The 25,935-nt window shown below is 42.4% G+C and overlaps 2 protein-coding genes across 2 annotated transcripts in view; both read left to right on the forward strand.

The window, feature by feature from the left end:
* The first annotated feature begins 9,229 nt into the window (after positions 1–9,229).
* Positions 9,230–23,865, forward strand: polr2a (RNA polymerase II subunit A). The gene is made up of 28 exons (XM_030773189.1): positions 9,230–9,467; positions 10,418–10,550; positions 10,683–10,819; positions 11,008–11,181; positions 11,421–11,702; positions 11,925–12,086; positions 12,376–12,596; positions 12,708–12,840; positions 12,935–13,059; positions 13,233–13,443; positions 13,572–13,781; positions 14,081–14,249; positions 14,377–14,471; positions 14,751–14,954; positions 15,232–15,454; positions 15,683–15,866; positions 16,237–16,408; positions 16,592–16,697; positions 17,259–17,464; positions 17,714–18,185; positions 18,347–18,447; positions 18,716–18,820; positions 18,978–19,160; positions 19,423–19,626; positions 19,813–19,999; positions 20,299–20,412; positions 20,565–20,714; positions 20,822–23,865. Exons 1-28 carry the CDS (start codon positions 9,381–9,383, stop codon positions 21,979–21,981), a joined length of 5,910 nt encoding a protein of 1,969 aa, XP_030629049.1. The 5' UTR covers positions 9,230–9,380; the 3' UTR covers positions 21,982–23,865.
* A 222-nt stretch (positions 23,866–24,087) lies between these two features.
* capgb (capping protein (actin filament), gelsolin-like b) overlaps positions 24,088–25,935 on the forward strand; it is a 13,486-nt gene continuing 11,638 nt past the window's right edge. The window contains exon 1 of the mRNA XM_030773191.1: positions 24,088–24,648. Within this exon, the coding sequence (XP_030629051.1) occupies positions 24,588–24,648 (61 nt within the window). The 5' untranslated portion in view covers positions 24,088–24,587. The remainder of the gene's footprint in view (positions 24,649–25,935) is intronic.

Raw genomic sequence — 25,935 nt, forward strand, 5'->3', positions numbered from 1 at the left:
TTTCCACTGCCAGGGAAAGAACGGCTAAATCAAATTAATTAGCTTCTTCATCTCCCAGACGCTATTCGGGCATGCTGTACCGTGCGAGAGAGGAAGAGTACAGAGAAAGAGAAGGACAGAGCGCAGAGAATGTGTGTGGTGGGTGGGGGTAAATTCCTTGTTGTGTATATGCGCCATTCAGGAGAGTAGTGGAGGGGACTTTGAGTGGATGAGAGGAGGGTGTGTTGGGGGGGTGACTATAATTGCCTGATAAGAAGTAAGGTTGTTTTGCTTGCGCTTGGCAACAAGGAAGTGGGAATGCATGAGGCCGTACGTCGCGTGTTCTATGGTAACTGAGTTCCACACATATGATATTTCCTGTTGATCTCTGCCATGGTCCTCAGCACACTGTCAACAGCCTTTAGCTGTCCCTTCCCGACATGCCTCTTTAAATAGAAGCCTCTCTCAGAGCTGCGCAGAGACAAGGAGAAGGCAGGATAAGACACGAAGACAGAGAGGGAGAATCAGCAAAGGAAGTGCGTAAGTCAAAGGGAGATAGAGGGGAATTGTTTGGCAGATTAATTATATATACAGATATTAGAGAAGAATAAAATCGGCCTTTGGTGAGCACAAACAGCTCTGGCTGTTGGTTGTTTACATTAGTGAAGAAAGAAAGACAGAAAGAACGAAAAAGAGGAGTGAAGCAGATGGTCAGAATCAGTGGCAGTATGCCAGGGGGAACACAACAGAGGGAAAAGCGTAGAATCAAAAAGAAAAGCGGGGGGTGGGCTTGGGGTGGGGGGAGGCAAAGTGGACAGACAGTAGGAGAGCCAGCGTGTGGTAGACTCCAAGGCACTGCATAACAGAGAGAGAGAGAGAGAGAGAGAGAGAGACAGAGAGAGAGAGGGAGAGAGGGAGAGAGAGAGGAGGAGCTATGGAGAAAAAAACAGACAGACAGACAGACAGATAAAGAGCAACACAGGGAGGAGGGGCAGACAGACGGGCAGACAGACAGACAGACAGGCAGGCACAGATAGCAGGCCCCATGGTGAGAAAAGGAGGGAGAGCGTAAGGGAGAGAGGAGAGCACGGTACTATAGACAGAGGCAGGGTCACGGTAGGGAGGATAAAGAGGGGACTCAGTGGTGGTACTGCTGTGGCCAGGCTTGGCTCTCTTAGTGAGGGCCAGATTAGTACTAAGCCGATTGAAACAGGGAGGTGGAACCAAGCACAATTAATTTAGACCCCCGGATTTTTTTTTTTTTAACTTTCCAGAAAGAAACCTTGACTTCGTTACAAAAAAAAAAAAATAGAGAATATGGTTTACAGCCTCTTCAGCCAAATAGTTCACAACTCCAACGGGTCACTTCCTGAAGGACAAAAACTCCACAGATATCCCATCTGTGGCATCTTCCTCACTGTTTTCCTCATGTATTTGCCAAATGATGTCTTCTGAGTCCACTGCAACAATATGATTAACTCATTTTGCAGATCAAACATTTTTAGCAATTAATTATGTCACATGTGTTTAAACGAATAGGTAGTGAGTAGGCTCATAAATTCAATTTAAGATGGTAGTACTAATAAGAAGCAAATTCATAACTACAGTGCTTTGGTCACTCTTGACCATTGAAGTCATGTCATTAAAAAGCATCCTCATGTGACTCAGAAAGGCAATACTTTGATTGAGATCCTAATTCATGGCTACGTGGAGAGTTATAATAAGAAAGCACATTGCCACAACCCGAAAGAGAAAGAGAAACACAAAGTTTTCAAAGCGGCAACATCAAAACAAACAGCTGAGGAACAGAACAGGACATTCTCTCCGGTCCGCTTAGCCTTCTGGGATTTCTTTCAAATGAGAAGCTCATTTGTTCCAGTGAAGTCTTTGAGCGAGTCTGCTTTTCCCCCAACATCTCTCTCACTCAGTGGTGTTCTTAAAATAATTGCAGAAGACTCCAATCTGGAGTTTTCTTGTAAATAGTCCTATTATTATAATTTATTTAATTTTCATTTTAGCAGTTTACGAGTGCAGAGCAGTTCCACGTCGCTAATGATTTCTTTTTATTACCATGTTTATTGTAAGTCTGAAGATGTATATTTATATTGCAGTTCACTACTCTCTCTTGGAATTCTGTTTACTTCTCACTTGAACTGTTATTGATTACATGGGATTTACAACATGAAAATATCCAGTCAGTCTCAAAGACAACTCAGTTTAACAACTTCCACATCATTAAATGCATGACAAGACATTTTCATACACATCTACATAATGTTTATATTGTGCCTTCTCACTGGAATGCTGCCTGTTCACTGAAACAGTGTTTTCTCCCTTTTACATTCAAAAGGGAAAGAAATCCAAAATACTTATGCTGGGAATGAATACCAGGTTGAATTTAAGTGCTCTGCTGTAATCTTTGTGTACATAGCAGTGTTGTGTTTGTTGTCCTCTATAACTTGGTGTATATGCTTTAAAGGCTACTGTTTGAATTCCATTGACATGATTCACCCGAATTTTGAAGATTCTGTCTTTTCGAACACCAATTCAGATTCTCTGTTTGGCCTATCTGCCCATCTGGCCTTGCTTACGAAGTCTTGTTGACAAGGATGTGACAAGCTAATTGATGGGAAATCATGAAAATAACTTGTTTTGGATCATCCTTAATATTATTAAAACAGTGCATAACTACAAAAGATCACCAGGTCAGACTGTAGTTTTAGATTATGCACAGAACACAGGACAGGGAATTGTGTGGCAATATAATAAAAGTGCGCCAGTTTAGAATTACGATATTATATTAAAATAACTTAATCCTGAGCTGGTAAGCACTGTGTCATGGACAAGTACGAAGACTGGACCCCTGGTTTTAGTGTTAGTAATTGTCCTCCAGGGTGAGCTCTCCACAATAACTGTATATAGCACTTAGCAGTAAGAGAGCACCGCTAAAACTCTGGTTCTGACAGGAAGGGACCACAAGAGGGCCCCCAAGAGAGGAAATACAGTGCAAGTTAGAGTCACTCAGTCATCAGTTGTCAAGAGGTCGCTGGATTACAAATGAGAGAAAATCAAATGAATGTTTACATTTTACCTAGGTTTTTTTTTTTTTTTAACTGTTTTTAATGGTCATGGCAAGAGTCACAAGCAGTCATGACATTTAACGAAAACACATGATCATTCATATCCTCTTAACAAAATGTATTTCAGTTTGCAATGAGAAAAACACATACAATACATTTTACACATATATGTATTTGGTCTGTTCATGTAAAGCTAAATGTAAAGCTAAATGTCAAACAATATTCTTGATCAAAAGAAAGTAAACATTAACTTTAAACACAAATAAAACAGTACAAACTACAACTAATTACCCTACACACAGAGTTAACTACACATTCGGTAAGACAGTACAAGATATTACGAATACTAGTTACATCTTCAAATAACTTATATAAATTATTTTACTTTAATAACAATACATCAACCAAACCAATGCATTTCACAACTTATAAATGTATCTCCACAAAAATGTTAATGTTAATGTAAATTTTATTCCCTCGACATTCAAATAATATACTACTGAGATATCTTCCATTCTGTTTTATAAAACTGCACAAAGCACTCAAGGGAAAATATTACATAAAATTGCTGATGATCTCCAATCAGGATCAAATCTCAAAACCAATGACCATGGCAAAGCAGTGATTTAGCAACTATTTTGTGATAGCGTGCTCGAGATCGTTGTCATGCTGAGAGGTTGATATCCTGCTAAAGTGAAGCGTCTGGATGAGAGAGAAAAAAGCAAAATACACTTGTGCCCTCTGCAACTCAATAGGAAAAACAATGCGCATAAAATTTGCCTACTTTTGGAACACATAGCTCATGACTGGTGTCATTTGCACATAATTACTGTGTATACTTGTGGAGTACTCTGACTCCGACATTCTTTTGAAGCAAAGAGAAAACATTAAGATGATTCCTTCATCTAGTAAGGAAACTGCAGTCTCTGTATCTCTTTTTGTAGGTGGCATGCCTCTGGTTATTGAACATCCTTTTATTTTCTCTCCTGTCCATCCCAAAACAGACATTCCCTCTCTTGCATATTCACTTAAACTTGAAAAGAATCACTTTATTCTGTCATTTATTCTGATCAATATTGAGATCACCTGCAGAGACATTCCCTTTGGAAAAGTACATCAGTCCTTCCCAGTAATGAAATACTGTATATATATATACACATTTTTTTCTCTAGTTTTTTCCTTTATGATACCTGTTTCTCCTTGTGGTAACTTTACATGCAATATAACCCAATGTATTAATACAGTGTAACACAGCAATTCCTCATCCCTCAAACAAGAACATAATGTACAGACAACTTGGAATCTAACCTTCAGCATTTTTAAGTCTTGAGGTTCCTTTAATACTGATTACTAACTATTTTTACATGAACATTTTTGAAAATTGCTGTGATCAGTTCGACTCTTTAATTCGCATTCAAGAAGATTCATGACCAAATTTACCAGATTTGACTCCACTGACTATAGAGAATCATGTTTTACATTATGTTTAATGTTTTGTTATCGTGTTTACGTTTCAGGGGGGTGGGGCAGATTCTACTAAAATTTGGGTTCTTTTTACTTAGGATTTCTTTGGTCTTTTCATGTTTATAATCAATACTTAAACGGTAATGCGTTTAGCAGCTGACACAGCTAAGTAAATACAAGCTATTAATTCAAATTAGTTCATTCATTTGCCGAGCGTTTAAATTAATAGTGCTTTGGCAAATAATACATTGACACAACATGATTTACCCACCAGAGGGAGCCATTTCAATTAGGATTGCTGTGTGCCTGGCACGTCAACATACATAAAACCCATTGCCCGTCAAGGGATAACAGTTCTAATACGTGCCACATTGAGGCGCCAGTAACAACGCTTCAAATTCGCAGTGCAATTTTGGTCGCTTTTCCAGCTCATTCTTACTCATTTGCAAAAGACCTTGTGTTTTGAGAATGAAAATCTGCTTTTATATATATATATATATATATATATATACATACATACATACATACATACACATACACACACACATACAAATATGTATAAAATCTGTTGGAAATTGCTACAGCCGGTCAAAAATACATGTGGACGATGGGTGCCGAGCTAGTAAAGATAAACTTTAAGTCTTCACAGGTCTCTACAATCTTTCACCTGACCACCAGCCCACCAAACCAAACATCTGTTAGGAACAGAGTTCCTCTCAACCCGTGTTTCCACACAGAACTGCTCCAGGAGAAAGACGAAACAAATTTTCACCTGTAAATATTCGTGCCATTCTCACAAAGCACAGACACACAGTTTCCAAATAAATAAATCTTTATTTTGAAAATATTTTATACAGTAGTCGCAATTTATAAGGAGAGTGTGTTGGGTGAAGGAGATTTTTAAATCATATACGTACATACTCATCAAACGACATATAAACGCAGAAAAAACATTGATCGTGAGCATTAGTACGAAGTGAGATCCATATAACAGCAATAAATAATGTTAGGGTTCAATTTAAAGTCACTCAAATAGCGAGCCAACTTTTAGATCACTATAACATATTATATTGCTCGCCTATTCTGCATGAAAGTAGACTCAGTAGCAACAAGGGCAAGTCAGTGTGCAAAAACCCTGCGTTTTGACCTATCAGAATTCTTGAAAACATGACGGCACTGCTTCCCTGAAACTCTATCAAACTTGGCGCTCCAAAAATGCAGAAACACCTCAGTGTACATTAATTACAACGGTATCAATCAGGTAAGGAAACTATTCTTAGTCAAAAGAACCAAAACTAACTACAAGCAGGAAATTACTCTGAAATATTTTCCGGCTCGAAAGGTTCCGACAGAATGTGGCCTGTGTTTAGTTCTCTTTGTCCTTCTTTCACTTAAATATAAATTAAATATATATCTCCGTGCCCAAAATCTGTTGTTCAGTTCTGAGTAATGCTGTTACAATGTCCCTAATAAATTTACTTACCTATTCAAACTAAAGTGTCTGAGAATACCTATGATGGAAACAGTTATTAGTTTTGCCCGATAAGTTCCTTGACATAGAAAGACATATCTAATAGAGCCCAATGTTTTGTCAACTTTCTTTGGTCTAGTGTTGGGCCGTAGAACTCATAAAAAGTAACGTTTTACTCGCCTTACAAAAAGAGGAGCGACGTAATCATGGGAGGGGGGAGGGGGGGGGGCACAGTTATGGCTACTACAAACAAAAGTTTACACAAAGTGTGTCTTGACCACAAAGCGTGCAAGCTAAAAAAAACTGCATTGCTAACACTTTCATCGCAAAACAAGTAATTCCACGGCATGTACGTCACTGTATTTATTGCATTTGCCGACTCATACTGACAAAACCCTGAATTTCTATAGGCTGCGAGCGAACGTGTTTGCCCTGTCCCGGTGACAACCAACTCAATCCTCAGTGTCGGATTGGGCAGCAATTGCTAAAGCGTCCGCTAACTTGGGCGACACACACCGGCTAAGTTTCAGTTTCTGACTTCTCTTTAGATGGGACACCGAAGACGCTGTACGTAATGTTACAAAATCACATGCAGATACTACGTGAGCAGCTATAATTTTATGAATATAAACACACGTCTACTTTAGGACACATCTATCATTACTCAGTTTCTTACAATTTAGCAAGTTACACAATCCAGTCTCGTTCTTTCCCGTCTAAAACCCGCCCAACAAATTCCATGGTAGTAAGAGGACGCTAGCTGCCCTCCATTTTTACACTAACGTTACTCGTATGATCATTACCCCGCCATATTGCAAAGAACAGTACAGTGTTAAATTGACAGAAGTCAATGTTTAAATGTTTACTAATAAACATCTATACTACCAACCAACAAATATAACGTTACAAAACAAAGGGCAACAATAGCCTTGGTGAAAAACTTAATATTTCGCTGCAGTTAGCCGGATAGCTTCAAGCTAGTTAACATGAACACAAAAAGAAATATAACTTTTTTTCAGAACCGTTAACATGAACTAGCTGGTCAGATTTTTGGTGAGTCAACTTGTTCTCAATTACCTGTGTTTAGGTGTTTTTAAAAGAAAAGTCGAGAACGGCGCCAGCAATCCGAACACAGTCGACGGCTATAAATTCAAAACCTCTGCAGTGACCAAGTATCTGTTTCTAACAAGGCAGCGAAAGATACCACGTAATCTGGTTATCACTGAGTCAAACTCAAATACGTGGTAAAATAACCATACGATGAGTTTTATAGGGATATTATGAAAAGAGGCCGAATAACTTAAGATACCAACTGCGACTGGCTCCCTGGCCTTTCCCTTTCTGTCCACAATCTTACATTTAATAGGTTACACGCGCCACTGCTGAACTACTAAACACCGTATATTGTCGAACGTAAACAACCCAGTAACAAATTCTTCAAGAGATGGAGACCGGAGAACAAAGGTTGAGATTTGCTTAGATTGTCTATTTAACATTGCTAACCTAGCTATCTAAGAAACTACTGGACTAAAAGCAAATATTGACTTATTACGCTATGATATGTATCATATATTGATAATTCTGTAGAAAATACTGCGTGATATGGGCCACGACGAACAACGCTTAAATTTCTAAGAACGTCAATGGGCTTGTTGATACAATGGCAACCATATTGTTCGACGACTGTAACGTTTGTTAGGTTGCCAGCTAGCTAACATCTCCACTTTGAATTTTCAACAGCCGCTCGTTTGAACTGATGAAATACACCAAAACGTTAGTTAAACAAACTGGAGTTAATAAAACAAGGTTTAAGTTATTGAACAATGTAAGAATATAACTGTATAACACTGAGGACATCGTTGATATTTATCTAAGTAGTTCTTCTCCTACAAAGGATTGTGGCCACTAACATTAGCTAATCTAACCTAGCAAACCAGACCTGGATTGGTTACATAAACACTTAATAGCTAAATGATAATCTTGGGAAATAACGTCACCTGTATTTATCACAAATATAGACTAACTTACTTAAATGGCTGAAAATTATTCTAAAGCACAATTCTTACCAATATTACAAATGCTGCAATTGGTTATGTAACTAAGTTACACAGACCCTCTAGCTTACTTGCTTGCTAGCTAGCTATTTCTGCCAGCAGTGTTAGCAAGTTGTTGCCTAGACCAACATAGCATCGAGTCGGATCTAATCATTCCATCATAAATGTTTTCCTAAATGACCGATGAACTAATCCTTTAGTACAGATACTATCAGTCAACATTTAAGAGGTTATTATAAAAAAAATTCCTCGAATTTAACTAAGATTGATCTCAAAGGCTTTCAGCGGACTTTCCAAAGTGGCGTACCGAAGAAATGGCTTCATGTCCCGACAATGGTTCCACTTGAGTCCGAGGATTTTTGCATATTCCCGTAAAAAACAAATACAGAGCAACTATGGGCAAAATAACAACACAGGTTGCAACGCTACTTAAAAATGATGCAAATCGACCCGCTTCAAGTTCATATGATTAAAAGATTCTTAAAATAAAACTATGCAAAACCTCGACATTGTCGGTAGGCCTCATGCGCGAGCTTCTTTTCCAAGACTCTTCACTGATCCAGAGAGAGACGGACGAAACAGCACAGATTTTTTTTATTTTTGCTCAGAGGGGAAAACATCAATCGGCCAAAATCGGTACTGATCGGAAAAAGGCGGGCCAAACGAATGTAACCCTGCGTTATTTCAAAGGCCTATATCCATTGGTCAATTGTTATACCTTTGTGTATATTAATGAGAAACTTCACGAATCGTGTTGAGGAATATTAGATATTCATAAGTTGTTACCCTTACAATAATTTATAGTACCGCCTTTTTTCAATCTGACCAATGGTGTGTTTTCTTATAACCTTTCCTGCCCTCCTATCTTTACAATTCGACGAGCTCAAAAACGTGTGCATTCATTGGCCGTGCGTCTATTCTACTACATTATTCATTGTCCTAACTCTCACAGCCAATTAACGTTTTACTACATCGATCCATAACCCGCCTCCTGAGTGTCTAGCCCCTGCCGTGATGCCTATGTAAACCTGTAGCAAACATTGCAGTCTATATAAAGCTGTGTGAGCCCAGTTCGCGTTCAGATGCGCTCAGAGCGCACTGGAGTGTAGTTCAGGAAAAGGGAAGGGGACAGAAGGTAGACATATTAGATAGTAACAAAAAGTAAATAAATAAGCTCAGTGGCCAGTAAACAACGTGTATCACTGGGAAACCGCCATCGGAGACATTCCGGTCACCATTGGGGACCTGGCGGGAGTCTTGGTGGCGTCTCAGAGCTGTTCCTTCTTTCAAAGCGGCGTGCCGGGGGAGGACGCGTCTCTTTGAATAGACAGGATGCACGGACCGCCCTCCAGCGACAGCGCATGCCCATTGCGCCTCATCAAGAGAGTGCAATTCGGCATCATCAGCCCAGATGAACTTGTAGGTTTTGTCTTGGGGAGGGGGGATTCCTTTACTTTTTAAACGCTACTTTTTGATCTGACCTACCTTCATAACCATAGTTTCTTTGAGTGAATCAAATATGACAAGTAATTTGAACATTACCCAGTTATCGTATCTCATAGCTAATGTAGCCGACTAGCTAACTCACGTTGAAGCTAGCGAGCGCATGTGTAGGAGGAATCAGCAAAGTTGCCTAATACATTACACGAATCTAATTCCCTCCAATGTTTGAATAGATGAATCGAAGAGCACTTTACGACGTACCTGAATAATTTCCAAAGTGTAAAACATTAGCGTCCAGTAGTTGCAGACTTTGTCCATTTGCTATGCTATTAGTGTGCCCCAAAGTGTATTATCAAACTTCATGCCCATCTTTAAACTCAGTGTTTCCTCTCCTTTTCCTATCTTTTCAATAAAACGTAACAAATAAAAACGATATGCATGTTTTTATTTAGCTTAAGTCAAGATAATGCAATAATCTATTAAAGCGCCTTCGTTTAACGTCTTTGTAGTTATGCCTGTCTTGATCAAATGACCCATAAACACAAGTTCCTACAACTAAACGAAACGTTCTGAGCCAGTATTTTTATTAACCCCATCTTTGAGGGATGTATCAAATCCTGTGTCCATCAAGAAGCATGCATAACTGTACGCAATGGTTTGCACAGTTTGAAACGTCACCGTACACACGTGTCACCAGAAGTGAAAATATACTAGTCTGTTCTTATAATGGTATTGCCTGCATGCTTGTTTGGTCCTCAGTGACTTGTATAGATTGTAATGTTCATGCAAGTAGACACTATAAATGTCTGCTGTATAATGTTCAGAATTATTGGGATTGCTAAAGCCTTGTGTGAAATTGTATGGTCTTCTCAAACATTCTTGTCATGGAACAAGGGGCAGAATTTGTTTATTAATTATACTTTCAGAAACGCATGTCAGTCACAGAGGGGGGTATCAAGTACCCTGAGACTACAGAGGGCGGGCGCCCAAAACTGGGAGGGCTGATGGATCCCCGACAGGGGGTTATTGAGAGATCGGGCAGATGCCAGACATGTGCAGGTATATTATAAATCTTTCAATGAAAGTCCATTGTCTAAAACCCCACTTTCACCCAAATCAAAATAAATTTTCTATTTTGCCCAACATCTTATTTTTGTGGTTACATCTGCATTTTCTTTCTGCATCATGTAGGAAACATGACTGAATGCCCAGGCCACTTTGGCCATATTGAGTTGGCCAAGCCAGTTTTTCACGTTGGCTTCATCACCAAGATTATGAAGGTCCTCCGCTGTGTCTGCTTCTTCTGCTCTAAGCTGCTGGTGGACTCGGTCTGTACCCTGCACTGTTATACCCATCTAGAGCTAAAAAGTGTTTTGTTTACCAGAATGTAATGTCCTAAATGTCCTGTAAAGGAGTTGTTCCAGTCATACTCCAATCATGGAAGCAGGACATGACATCACGTTGCTGCTTTATATCTAGTGTGCCTTGCTCATGGTATATCCTTTTGTTCTTACAGAACAACCCAAAGATCAAAGACATCTTAGCCAAGTCAAAAGGGCAGCCCCGTAAGCGCCTGACCCATGTCTATGACCTGTGTAAAGGCAAGAATATCTGTGAGGGTGGAGAGGAGATGGACAACAAATTTGGCATGGAACAGCAGGAGACAGAGGAGGACCTCACCAAGGAGAAGGTAGTTAATCATTTTATGGTGACTTTTGAATATAACATTATTCCCCTTGACACCTTATCGTGCACATTTTAAATCACAGTGGAGACAAAACCCATGAAATTACTGTTAGTCTCTTACTATCTCGTGGTTCGTTTGGCTCTTTCAGTTCTTTTACTTTTTCTGTTGATTTGAAAGCCAAATCATAATCGTCCTTTTGGGTTTTTTTTTATGGCTACAACGTTTTCATTCATGCTTCTTAGGGTCACGGAGGGTGTGGACGGTACCAGCCCCGTATTCGGCGTTCCGGCCTGGAGCTGTACGCTGAGTGGAAGCACGTGAACGAGGACTCGCAAGAGAAAAAGATTCTGCTGAGTCCAGAGCGCGTGCATGAGATCTTCAAACGCATCTCTGACGAGGAAGTCGTGATCTTGGGCTTGGACCCCAAATTTGCCCGTCCCGAATGGATGATTGTCACTGTGCTTCCTGTGCCTCCCCTGGCCGTCAGACCCGCTGTGGTCATGCAGGGCTCCGCCCGAAACCAGGTGACCAATGATTCAGATGTTTCAAATGTAAATGTTGAGTGGTTAATTTGACTTTCAGCGTGTACTTGCTGATTTTTACTCAGAATTCTTATTTATTGCTTGACATGATCAAGCACAGGTACACAAACTTCAGACTGCTATTGTAGCTCTGTGAATGAAGTTCCTTTTTTTGTCACTACTTCAGGTTTTTTTAACTGCGTTTCTGTGCAAACCATTTCACAGGATGATTTAACACACAAACTGGCCGATATTGTGAAAATAAACAACCAGCTGCGGCGGAACGAGCAGAGTGGTGCAGCGGCTCACGTCATAGCTGAGGATGTGAAGCTCCTGCAGTTTCACGTGGCCACCATGGTCGACAATGAGTTGCCTGGCCTGCCGAGGGTAAGAGACAGACTAACACAAGACAGATAAATGACCTTCCCCTGCCTCTTATTCCACTTTTCTCTACACAAGGACTGTTCAGCTCAAAGTTATCAGTAACACAATGTTTATATTTAAGTGGATCTTATCATCTACAGGGACCTTTTGTACTGGACAGTGGGATAGAGTAATTCCTCTTGTTCATCATCTGCTGATATTTTGTTTATAATGGAAGCCCTTTTTTTATCATCTATTAGAAAATGAGTGTTTATATATTGGTAATCTCACTGATCTTCTATCATGATTACAGGCCATGCAAAAGTCAGGCCGTCCACTAAAATCCATCAAGCAGAGGCTGAAGGGAAAAGAGGGGCGTGTTAGAGGAAACCTGATGGGGAAGCGTGTGGACTTCTCCGCCCGAACCGTCATCACGCCTGACCCCAACCTGCAGATCGACCAGGTGGGCGTCCCACGCTCAATCGCTGCCAACATGACCTTCCCTGAGATCGTCACTCCCTTCAATATCGACAGGTAACATGCCCATCAATACAGAGGCCAGTATGAAGCTTCGCGGGGTTAGCCAGTCCTATAAGCAACTCGGCCATTGTGTTTTTATGGTTGCTTCTGCTCTGAATTTTCCAGACTCCAGGAGTTAGTCAGAAGAGGCAACAGCCAGTACCCAGGAGCCAAATACATTATCCGTGACAACGGAGACCGTATTGACCTGCGATTCCATCCTAAACCAAGTGACCTTCACCTTCAGATTGGTTATAAGGTACCATGGTGTCCCTTGGGAGAGCTGTAAAAATGTGTAGTTCTCCCAAAGCTGTCCAGTTCTTTAACAGTGCTTTACAACTGTTTCCCTTCAGGTGGAACGACACATGTGTGATGGTGACATCATCATCTTCAACAGACAGCCCACGCTGCACAAAATGTCCATGATGGGGCACAGAGTTCGAATTCTGCCTTGGTCCACTTTTCGACTCAACCTCAGGTATAACCCACTGTACACGCACTGATTGTATTTATTTGGTATTCCAATTTAAGAAGTGAGGTTTTGTTCATGCTTTGTTGTCGGCTGTGATTTAAGTTGGGAGGTTTTTTTTTTTAGATCTCATGCTCGAGTCGTTGTCTGATTATTCGATTTCTCTCCCTTGTTGGACGCAGTGTGACAACTCCCTACAACGCTGACTTTGACGGGGACGAGATGAATCTGCATCTGCCACAGTCTCTGGAGACACGTGCTGAGATCCAGGAGTTGGCCATGGTGCCACGTATGATCGTCACACCCCAGTCCAACAGGCCCGTCATGGGTATCGTGCAGGACACCCTCACTGCCGTGCGCAAGTTCACCAAGAGGGACGTCTTCTTGGAGAGGGTACGTTCCGAAAGTAGCCTGAATGTCTGAGCATCACACCGTATGAGTCTTGGTGGAAGCATACAGTCACTGCGCACTCCACACACGTGAATCCCGTCTTGTTTGTCTTGTGGTACGTGTGGACACAGGGGGAAGTGATGAATCTGCTGATGTTCCTCTCCACGTGGGACGGCAAAGTGCCTCAGCCAGCCATCCTGAAGCCACGGCCGCTCTGGACTGGCAAGCAGATTTTCAGTTTGATCATCCCGGGCCACATCAACGCCATCCGAACGCACAGCACGCACCCTGACGAAGAGGACAGCGGGCCCTACAAACACATATCTCCTGGGGACACCAAGGTACGAATGCCTAAACAGTTCCACGGCCTTCGTAATCAGTAATGCACCGGTTAGAACAGTTCAGATTGGTTATTCGTCAAATGTAATCAGTTTCATTTGTGGTGGTCTGTGAGTTGGCAATGTTCTTAGGATGTGATCTTTTTGATTTAGGGTTCATTTTATTATGGAAGACCTTTTTCCCCCATGTGTTTTTTTTCCCCCCGTGCTTTTCACTTGCAGTAATCGAGGATCTATTGTAACTTGTTGCTTTAGTTTGTGTTTGTATGTGTTGTGACTTTCTGTGTTTGCTGCTGCTGTAGGTGATTGTCGAGAATGGAGAGTTGATCATGGGGATCCTGTGTAAGAAGTCTCTGGGGACATCGGCCGGCTCACTTGTCCACATCTCCTACCTGGAGATGGGCCATGACGTCACACGACTGTTCTACTCAAATATTCAAACTGTCGTCAACAACTGGCTGCTAATTGAGGGTGAGTCATAGACTGTGGAAACCTGGCTGAATGTGTGTTTCACAAATTTTTTCCCCCATGTATTTTTCCATAGTCTCATGTCTCAAAGGGAATGTAAGTTTTGTATGTTTTTGTTGTCCTTTTTTAGGTCACTCTATCGGTATTGGTGATTCCATTGCTGATGCCAAAACATATCTGGACATTCAGAACACCATTAAGAAGGCCAAACAGGATGTGATAGAGGTGAGTCATTGCCGAATGGGTGGTGGTTTACATGCCCGACTGCTAGATTTTAAAACTAGAGCGTTCAGCCCAAAAAGCAACTTGAGTCTGTGTATCTGCATGGGCTTGCTGACGCATATGTATGTGAGTTCATAGAGGTAATGTCAGGTATATCTGGTTAATTATGAGGTATTGCAAGGGTAAATTGGAAGGTATTTTATAGATCGAACAAGAGTACATGAAGTGCTTGAACCATTATTCAAACATGTCTGAGCTCTCACCTTTCTTGTTACTCCTCAGGTGATTGAGAAAGCTCACAACAATGAGCTGGAGCCCACGCCAGGTAACACTCTGAGACAGACCTTTGAAAACCAGGTCAACCGCATCCTGAATGACGCTCGAGACAAAACTGGCTCTTCTGCTCAGAAGTCCCTCTCCGAGTACAACAACTTCAAATCCATGGTGGTGGCTGGTTCCAAGGGTTCCAAAATCAACATCTCACAGGTACACAGACTGGAAATGGTTATTTTTAAAGGGATAATGTCAACAGGAAATGTACTGTCTATTTGTACCTAATGATCTTCTGGAATGCTATGGGAATTATACCCATGTTAATTTTATAATTCATATAAATAACATACTTACTTAATTACCTACTTGACATTTAATTTTGTAGTTTAAGCACTCATGGGTATTATTGTTAGGAAAAAAAATAGTCCATCAGTTAGGCGAAGTAATTACATTCATTTCCACTCATGTCTGTCTGGGCAACACTGTGTAGGTTATTGCTGTGGTGGGGCAGCAGAACGTTGAGGGTAAGCGAATCCCCTTTGGCTTCAAGCACCGAACTCTTCCTCACTTCATTAAAGATGATTACGGTCCTGAGAGTAGAGGCTTTGTGGAGAACTCCTACCTGGCTGGCCTCACGCCCACAGAGTTCTTCTTCCACGCTATGGGTGGACGTGAGGGTCTGATCGACACGGCTGTGAAAACTGCTGAGACAGGTGGGTCACAGTGAGAGGTTTAGTTCGAATGACATCCCACAGGAGCAAAGCTCATATCTCTAGGTGCTTACGGTACTGTACACTAGTTTATGATAAGTGCTGTGTTTATGAACGATTAAAAAATGCATTTAATTATTTTTAATTTACCAAGTCCACCCAGTTATATGTAGCGTTTTTAATCAAACGGTAACTTTAACGCTTTCCTTCCTTCCCATCCCTTTCCTGAAGGTTATATTCAGCGACGTCTGATCAAGTCTATGGAGTCTGTGATGGTGAAGTATGATGGCACAGTGAGAAACTCCATTAATCAGGTGGTACAGCTGAGGTACGGAGAGGATGGCTTGGCTGGAGAGGCTGTCGAATTCCAGAATATGGCCACCCTCAAGCCCTCCAACAAGGCCTTTGAGAAGAAGTGAGTTTGTCTGCTATTCAGACGCTAACATTGACCTCCAGAAAGGAAACGTGTCCGTTTTTCTTTGTTGGATATATTGTAAGCTTGTGGACAATACTGCTTCATTAATACTTTGTTTGGTATGTAAAATAACGTAAGTCTTTATCCTTTAAAATAAGCTGGGAGCTGGGATTTTCTTTTTATTGAATCTGTCACATAACACTTCCTCATGAGTTAAAGCTGAAAAGCCTGGCAGACTTCTGCAGTGGAAGATATTAGTGTGCTGGACTGCAGCTCGTCATCTCTTCTAGAGGTCTAGTCTGTGTCAAAGGCCAACTGATTAAGTGACGTCAGCAGCTCATCCTTCTACTCCTGTCCTTTAATCCTGCAGGTTCAAGTTTGACTGCACCAATGAGCGCGCCCTGCGCCGTACCCTTCAGGAAGACGTGGTCAAAGATGTGTTGACCAATGCACACGTGCAGGGTGCCTTGGAGAGGGAATTTGAAAAAATGAAGGAAGACAGGGAGATTTTGAGAGCCATCTTCCCCACTGGAGACAGTAAAGTACGCAATAAATGACAGTCTTTCTCTTGCGCAAGCACTCATCACACACACAAAAAAAGAACCCATGCACAGGTGCAATCCAGACAAATTGTGGTTTGCAGTGCAATCATGGGGATTTTAGAGACTTCAGAAAGTGTGACTCTTTTTTCGGTTTTTAAATGTAATATTCCTTGTCTCCTGCAGGTGGTGCTGCCATGCAATTTAGCAAGAATGATCTGGAATGCTCAGAAGATTTTCCGAATCAATCCTCGAACCCCAACCGACCTGAACCCATTACGGGTGGTAGAGGGTGCGTAGACTAGTTATCTAAACCATGATCTTAAAGCACACTTGGCATAAGATGATTTAATGTAACATGTAAGCTACAGATAGTTGAATAAGCACCTGTGAGGAGACTTGTAAATGCAGTTGCCTCACTGTTGAACAAAACAAGCGCCCCCTGCTGGTTAATGTATCTATGCAGAGATCAGTTCTTTCAGCTAAATAAAGCTGTACTGCTTGGTCTGGCTAAATAAGAGATGTCATCACATGATGTGGCACATGTAGTGCGTAGCACATAATGCACAGCAGCCTTTAAAGGCCTCGTCTCTGTGTTGTATTAACAGAATCTTTGACTCGTAATTGTTATTGATTAGCGAGTGAGGTCATAATGATACTGTTTGCGATTGCCAAGAATGTTCCACATTATGTAAGGGTTCATGTGCAGGAATTTTCCAACAGGGTAATTTATGAAAGTGTTTTATGGGGAGAAGAAAATTATTGCACTGATATGGGGGGGGGGGGAACTAGAACTAACCAACCCTGTAACACATTCTGGTTTTTTCCCCCTCCCTTTGTATTCTGCATGCAGGAGTTCATGAGTTGAGCAAGAAACTGGTTATTGTAAATGGTGACGATCCATTGAGTCGACAGGCCCAGGAGAATGCCACACTGCTCTTCAACATCCACTTGCGTTCCACCCTCTGCTCCCGACGCATGACAGAGGAATTTCGTCTCAGCACAGAGGCCTTTGACTGGCTCCTGGGAGAGATTGAGACCAAATTCAACCAAGCCATCGTAAGTGATACAGGATTCTATCTTAGGGCCCAGGTGATGGAACTGATTGTCTGGTGGTGGGGAAATGGGAGTTGACTGTGTTTTTTGGCTGTACCTTTTCCAGGAGTGTATGTTGTGGTTACGGCTGTTTAAACTCAGTCAGCAGGATACAAGTCAAAGAGAAGCCAGTTTTCACTAGTTCTTTTCATCATTTGTCTCTATAATAGCATAACTAGCAAACCTTGTGCCCCCCCCCGTCCTTGTTCTCAGGTCCACCCTGGTGAAATGGTGGGAGCTCTGGCTGCTCAGTCTTTGGGCGAGCCAGCCACTCAGATGACCCTGAATACCTTCCATTACGCCGGTGTGTCGGCTAAGAACGTCACTCTTGGAGTGCCTCGTCTCAAAGAGTTGATCAACATCTCCAAGAGGCCCAAGACCCCGTCTCTGACCGTCTTCCTGCTGGGCCAGGCCGCCCGCGACGCTGAGAGGGCGAAAGACATCCTGTGTCGCCTTGAGCACACCACCCTTAGGAAAGTCACGGCCAATACAGCCATCTATTACGACCCTAATCCACAGAACACAGTGGTGGCAGAGGACCAGGAGTGGGTCAACGTCTACTACGAGATGCCCGACTTTGACGTGACGCGTATTTCGCCGTGGTTGCTGCGTATCGAACTTGACCGCAAGCACATGACTGACCGTAAACTGACCATGGAGCAAATCGCTGAGAAGATTAACGCAGGTCAGAGACCAGGGGCTTTAGCATACTAACTTTATAAGCGACTGTGTGTTTGTTAATCCACATTTAACAGTAACATATTAAATATGTAATTACTGAACTTGTGGTGATTTATTTGAATGCAAGCCTGAAATCTCTTTTTATTTGGTATATGTTTATTTCAGGTTTTGGAGATGATCTGAACTGTATCTTTAATGATGACAATGCTGAGAAACTGGTGCTGAGAATCAGGATCATGAACAGTGATGAGAACAAGTTTCAGGAGGTGAGAGAGGGCTGCTCTTTAATTCAGCAGCCACTTCACTATTTATCTATTCACTGAAAGGGTGGGTGTAGCACTTTTGGGGGTCTTGATACAGTAATTGGTCAGTCTTGTACACTTCCACGTCAAGCACATATTTTTACATTGGGGGGGGGGGGAAACCCATCACAGTTTTTAAGTGTCAACAGTGAATCAGATGACTTATGTTCTTCACCTATGCAGCTAGAATAACTGACTCTCTCTCTCTCTCCCTCCCTCCCTTATGCTGCAGGATGAAGAGGTTGTTGATAAGATGGACGATGATGTTTTTCTACGCTGCATCGAGTCCAATATGCTGACTGACATGACTCTACAGGGCATTGAACAGATTAGCAAGGTTAGAACTTAACACATTTCATGCCAAGAGTGAATGATCGCAATGAGGAAATGCTCTTTGCACTATTGTCAACATGTAAATCTGTCTGGACAGACACAACCCACAAAGTCAAAAAGGTTTCAAGTTTGACACCTTTTTTGCCCCTCGTCTTCGGCAGGTATACATGCATCTCCCTCAGACGGACAACAAGAAAAAGATCATCATCACTGAGGAGGGAGAGTTTAAGGCCCTGCAGGAGTGGATTCTGGAGACAGATGGCGTGGGACTCATGAGGGTCCTGAGTGAGAAGGATGTAGACCCAGTCAGAACCACCTCCAATGACATTGTGGAGATCTTCACTGTAAGAACATATCCAAGTTACATTTGGTAATCACACTTAATCTAGGCCCCATAGCACAGATTTACAATTCTGTTCTACTAAAGCGTTGTGAAGGTGTGTTGGTGCCTTTATGGTTAAACCACCATGTGAGGTGTTGGGATTGTTTTAACTTTGTTGGCATCTGGTAAAATTTGAAATTCTAGATCAGTAGCAGCTAGATGGGCTGACGGGAGTCACAGAAATGGTATAACCGTAGTCTTAATTGGCACTCCTTCCGTTGCAGGTCCTGGGTATTGAGGCTGTGAGGAAGGCTCTGGAGAGGGAGTTGTATCATGTCATCTCCTTTGACGGCTCTTATGTGAACTACCGCCATCTTGCCCTGTTGTGTGACACGATGACCTGCAGAGGTCACCTGATGGCCATCACACGTCACGGCATCAACAGACAGGACACGGGACCGCTCATGAAGTGTTCCTTTGAGGAGACGGTGAGGAAATTGTTTTTGTTTGTGTGTGACTGTTGGAGCAATAGCTCTGCATGAATTTTAAGGATCGATTGGCCAGATATTCAGTTGTAAAAATTATCCACGTCTGCTCGACGGAATTTCTAGGCCCTATACTTGTCTTAAAAATCAAGACCTGAACCTCCGTTTTTTGTTTTTTGTTTTTTGTAGGTGGACGTGTTGATGGAGGCCTCATCTCATGGAGAACTTGACCCCATGAAAGGTGTCTCTGAGAACATTATGCTTGGCCAGCTGGCCCCAGCTGGTACGGGCTGCTTTGACCTGCTGCTTGATGCAGAGAAATGTAAATACGGCATGGAAATTCCCACAAACATCCCTGGCATCAGCGTTGCTGGACGTAAGTCTCCCTTACAATGCAGCTTTAGCGAATCTTTGATCTGGTATCTCTTTCACCTCAGACGCTTTCCGATAATCCTGTTCTCAGCGTTTGCATCTTTGTTGAAACCCAGATAAATGTAATGACCCTGATGTCTTTATGGGAGCTGTTACCGTATGTCTGCGTTTGTGATAGTACTTGGCAGCTCTCCAACTCAATAAAACAACCCGACTGCCTCAGTCGGTCATACATTGATCTAATAGTTTGTGTTTAGAGAGATCATATCAGCATTTAACAGAAATGAACTTTCATTTGTGCAGCGACGGGTATGTTCTTTGGTTCGGCACCGAGCCCCATGAGTGGCATGTCTCCAGCCATGACCCCTTGGAACACAGGAGCTACCCCTGCCTACGGTGCCTGGTCACCCAGCGTGGGTAAGTGCGAACACGGCCTGTTAAAGAACATCTTAAGATAAATTTTACATTTGCAATGTGCCCTGCTCAGTGGTTAAAAAGGAAAAAAAAAAAATCTGAAAATAAAATTAAGCCTCTGACATGTCTCTCCCTCTTCCTGGCTTTGTCTCCAGGAAGTGGAATGACTCCTGGGGCGGCAGGGTTTTCCCCCAGCGCTGCGTCAGATGCCAGTGGATTCTCTCCAGGCTACTCCCCTGCTTGGTCCCCTACACCGGGATCACCTGGGTCTCCTGGTCCAGCCAGCCCCTACATCCCCTCCCCAAGTAAGTTGCAGCCTCAGTTTCTCGTCCTTACAGGTTCATAATGAACTGTGTGTGTTCAAAAATTTCACCTGTTCTGTTTTTTCGTCCTTGTTTCTTGCTCTCTACAGGTGGAGCCATGTCTCCAAATTATTCTCCCACCTCTCCGGCGTACGAGCCTCGTTCACCGGGTGGCTACACCCCCCAGAGCCCAGGATACTCTCCAACCTCCCCTTCCTACTCTCCAACCTCTCCTTCCTACTCTCCAACCAGCCCCAATTACAGCCCTACGTCTCCATCTTATTCTCCAACTTCTCCTTCCTATTCCCCGACCTCTCCATCTTATTCCCCCACGTCTCCAAGTTACTCTCCAACCTCTCCATCTTATTCTCCTACTTCTCCCTCTTACTCCCCTACGTCACCCTCTTATTCACCTACATCTCCTAGCTACAGTCCCACGTCGCCTAGCTACAGTCCCACGTCGCCTAGCTACAGCCCTACCTCTCCATCTTACTCCCCAACCTCTCCATCATATTCTCCAACATCTCCCTCTTACTCTCCTACGTCTCCTAGCTACTCTCCTACATCTCCCTCTTATTCTCCCACCTCACCCAGCTACAGCCCCACTTCTCCCAGTTACAGCCCCACTTCACCAAATTACACACCAACTTCGCCTTCCTACAGCCCAACATCTCCTTCCTACTCCCCCACGTCCCCCAATTATACCCCCACCAGCCCCAATTATTCGCCCACCTCACCATCTTACTCGCCAACTTCTCCATCTTACTCACCATCCAGCCCACGCTACACACCCCAGTCACCCACCTACACCCCGAGCTCTCCTTCCTACAGCCCGAGCTCGCCTTCATACTCCCCAACCTCCCCAAAATACACCCCCACTTCGCCTTCCTACAGCCCCAGCTCTCCGGAATACACCCCGACGTCGCCGAAGTACTCCCCCACCTCACCCAAATACTCGCCCACTTCTCCCAAATACAGCCCCACTTCACCGACTTATTCCCCAACCACCCCCAAGTACAGCCCAACCTCACCCACTTACTCCCCAACCTCTCCCACCTACACCCCGACCAGTCCCAAATACTCCCCCACGTCGCCCACCTATTCCCCAACCTCGCCCAAATACTCACCCACATCCCCTACATACTCACCCACTAGCCCTAAGGGCTCTACCTACAGCCCAACTTCCCCAGGCTACAGTCCCACCTCGCCCACCTACAGCCTCACCAGCCCGGCCATCAGCCCCGATGACAGCGATGAGGAAAACAACTGAAATCCATTGGAGAAGAAGAATAGTCTCTGTTTCTTCTGTCCCACAGATTGACTCTCTGACCCCAGAACATGTGACTGAAGGATTTCCCTCTTTGCTGGGGATGTCATTATCGTTGTCTTTCGGAATGGAGGCTAAGACACCTGGGGTCCCACGTGAAGTTTTTTTTTTTTTTTTCTGTTTGTTGTTGTTTTTAGTTTTTGGTTGTTTTTTTTTTTCCCCGCCCCTCTTTTGGACCTCTTGGACCACTCTTACTTAGCCTTTCCCATCCAAAGGGGTTCTTTCTATTCTCTTTCTCTCTATTTACTACTATTGAATTTCATAGACTTGAACTAGTGGCCAGAAAATGGCTGCCTCTTGAATAGACAGTTTTGTTTTTAATTTCATCGGGTGTTACGACATAGTAACTCGCCCCACTATTGGAGGAAACGGAGGGAACTTGTGTGATTCTAACACAACAAAACTCTGATTTCCCCATTCTTCTTTCTCTCTCTCTCTTTGAAATTCAGTGTTGGATGTAAAGGAAATGTATGTGAGAGCTCAAAGTATTGCCAAAAGCCTTCAAAAAAACAAAAAACAAAAAGCAAAACAGTGGATTGTATTTATCTGCAAAGCATTTAAGCTTAAATGAGACTTTGAATAGGAATCACTATAATGGAATAGACTGAGGTGCACAGATCTTTTGACATATTTTACTGAAACGTATCTGAGGTGATTTTTTTTTCCCCTCCTTTTGTTCTTTGTTCTGTAAATATTGTCCACAAATGGTGGAGAGAAAAAAAATGTGGTGGGTTTTCAGTTGAAAGCTGGATATAGTGAAAGCTTGTTCCTGAAAATGTTCTGTTTTTGAGCAAAACAGTTTGTTTTTGAAAAGTTGAAGTTTTTAAGAAAATTACATTTCAAGTGAGGGGGGGTGTGTGGTCTTGATAATGCAGACAAAAACCAATTTATGATTGGCGTTCAAAAGATCAATCTAGATTAATGGAAGCAGAACCTGGGAGAAGAATGGACATGTTATGAAGGAACTGAAGAAAGGTGTCGCCCCCCCCCCCCTTCCCACTGTACACCACCCCAAACGTAGCAAGCCTTACAGCCCTCAAACTTCACTAGCAGCTTTTAATAACAGTCTAATTAGACACCAACAGAAACAATGATTCCTAACACCACATTTATGTGACTACAGGTGAGGTTCAAATTTATAAAGAGACTTTTGATGACTCTTAATCCCTTACCCCCAACCCCCGAGGAATGGTCTAGGGAGGAAAAGTGTAGACCTGGGTGCACTGGTCGTTCATGTGCATTAGTAGCACCTGTTGATGCTTTTTAATCAGCTTTTAGGTTTAAAGTACAATTTGAAACCCCTTCCCTCTCTTTCAGCATCTCTTCAGTCACTGACTAGAATATGTATAAGTTCTTTTTTTTTCCCTTCTCTCTCTTATTGGAGTCACTGTTGAACTTATTTAAGCAAAGTGAAACTACAGTTCTTTTGTGTGAATTACAATGAACAGATTTTTTTTTTTTTGTTTTTCCTCCAAGTTTTGCATTTGTTGGCTTTGTGAGGCTGTTTCTTGGAGGCTTGCATTCAGGCTTCCCTTTTGGATGAAGGAGTCAAAGATGGGGGAGTTTAATTCCATGTGTGTGTGGTGTTTTTTTGGGGTTTTTTTTTGAGTCCTTCCACCCTTTCAAACAGTGCTATTACACAATGTTACATGCGTTACACAGTGCTCTGTAGCTAGAGCTGAGGGTTAGTCCAAGGTGTGGTGGATTTGAAAAACAATGCATGCTTTCAACATGTGGGGGCAGCAAAGACCATCTTGTTTGGCTGTCTGAGCGGACTGTATAGAGCTCTGATAGTCTGAGCTTCAGGTTAAGGTGTGTCTTTTTTTTTTTTTTTTTTTCTTAGAGGGTGGGGAGTGTGCTCCTTGAGCTGCTCTTTAACCTGCTCAGTAACCTCTTACCCACTAAAGAATAGGTGGTATAAATGATGAGCAAAAGCTTCTGTCCACAGACCAAGACACCTTTTATGTTTCAACAGGTGTCCGATGCAAATCCAAACTCTTTCATATCTTGTCTTATTTTTATTTGAACCCCCCCCCCCCCCCCCATATAGTCCATCTCCCTTCATCTAAATGCTAGCCTGAGTCTTTCTCAAATCAGTGTTTGTCCTTTTTCTACCAGTGTCTGTGTACCTGTGACAAGGGGCTTGGGGTGGGCGGGAGAGATACTGTATGCTACTGGGAGCCTGCCGTGAAAGTAACCAGGTTTCTCCCAGTGTAAAACTGGAGCCGGGATAAATGGTCAATCTAAAGGGACTGTGATGGGCTCCATAGACTAATGATCCACTCTGGTGCAACCTGGCCCTAACGCATGTGTGTCCCTTATGAACTGACAGTTAATTGAATAAACCAGAAACGAGGGGGTGTAACTGACGGATGTATGACCTTGTCCGGAACCTGTTATGTTTAAGCTTTAGATTTAAGGCCTTAATTTCCTTTGGAGAGATGATGGGTTTATTGCTAACGCCACTGTATAAAAACAGACTAATGGTTTTCTCTGATGCCTAGTTTGCCTTCACTCCCAAAGCTGTTTCTGTGTATTTCATTCAGTTAATGTCCAGGCTCCCAGTAGAAATGAGTGTGTGTGTGTGTGTGTGTGCCTGTGTATGCGTGTATGTGAGAGAGAGACTGTGTAAATGGTGAGACAGGGTTTCTTTGAGTGTAAACTGGACTGGGTCTTGGGAAAAGGAAGATTTAAATTAAGAGAAATTGCCACTGTATAGAAATCAATCTGATTACTTCAATCTCTGTATCTATTTGTTTTGTTTGTTTTTGACTTGACAAAAAGAATAAAAAAATTTACTACACTTCTGAGTCCAGTTTTCTTCAAACTTAATAAAATTCATTTGTCAGGAGAGAAAATTAAATTGAAACTTGTGTGTATATATATATAATACCATAGGCTTTCCAGATTGAGTGTTTGTATCATGCAATGCACCGTATGCATAAGAGTGAGCAGAATGTTTCATACACAACACATACCTTATAGTGTCTCATAAAAATGACATAAAATGACAAAGTCCTCAGTAACCACTGATTCAGGTTACTGTGGGTTTCTGAAAGAGCAATTTGCAAATACAAAGTGTAATGATAATTTGCTTTCTGAATTATTGTGTTACATAATACAATGCACCTGTTTTTATTTTTAGCCCCAGAGTAAAAGACAAACTCTTAGCCCGTTTGTAAATGCTTAAGAAGTTTGGTTTCATGTAAAACTTGGTTTCATCAAACCTTGAGTTTAATTTTTTCCACAAAACCAATAGCTGTATGAGGAACCTGGACACCAGTGCTATTTTATCCCTGCCAGTGAACAAACACCCATGTAAATGACCAGTATCTTTCAGGTACAATGAGTAACATGCACCCAAATAGGTCAGCATGTCCACCAGTTGAAAACATCAGCTGGCAAGCTAAAGAATCATAAACCTAAAGAATCATAGAGCCTTTCATTTTAACACTAGGGTGAGTGAAAACCTATTCTATGTTAGATTTATGTATATGTATTATACTGTGTGAGAAAAAGTGTCGGTAAAAAAAATCCAGTACATCTGGTGGTCACATGAGCCTTTGTGAAATGCATTGGCTGATCCTGATTGGCTAAGTAGGGAGAGTTATGATTCACTGTGATTCAGGAGCAAGAGTCCTTTATTATTTTAGTCAGTAGGAACTGAGATGGGGAAGCCGTGACAAGATTGCAGTTGTGTGATTTTTTCTTTCCCGGTGACTCACAGAAGTGTCTTCACCACCTTTGTATTACTGCTTCACTCCTCGCAACTGCTAAAAAAAGGGATGTGGTTCTGTACTGACACCTCAGTATGTCGATGGTCAGCATCTTTCTTCTGTCCTCCATAACCTTCCCTCTCCAACAGAAAAGTGTGACAAACTGAGTGTTGTTAAACAT

Source organism: Chanos chanos, chromosome 5 (assembly GCF_902362185.1).
Source record: "Chanos chanos chromosome 5, fChaCha1.1, whole genome shotgun sequence".
Classification (NCBI taxonomy): domain Eukaryota; kingdom Metazoa; phylum Chordata; class Actinopteri; order Gonorynchiformes; family Chanidae; genus Chanos; species Chanos chanos.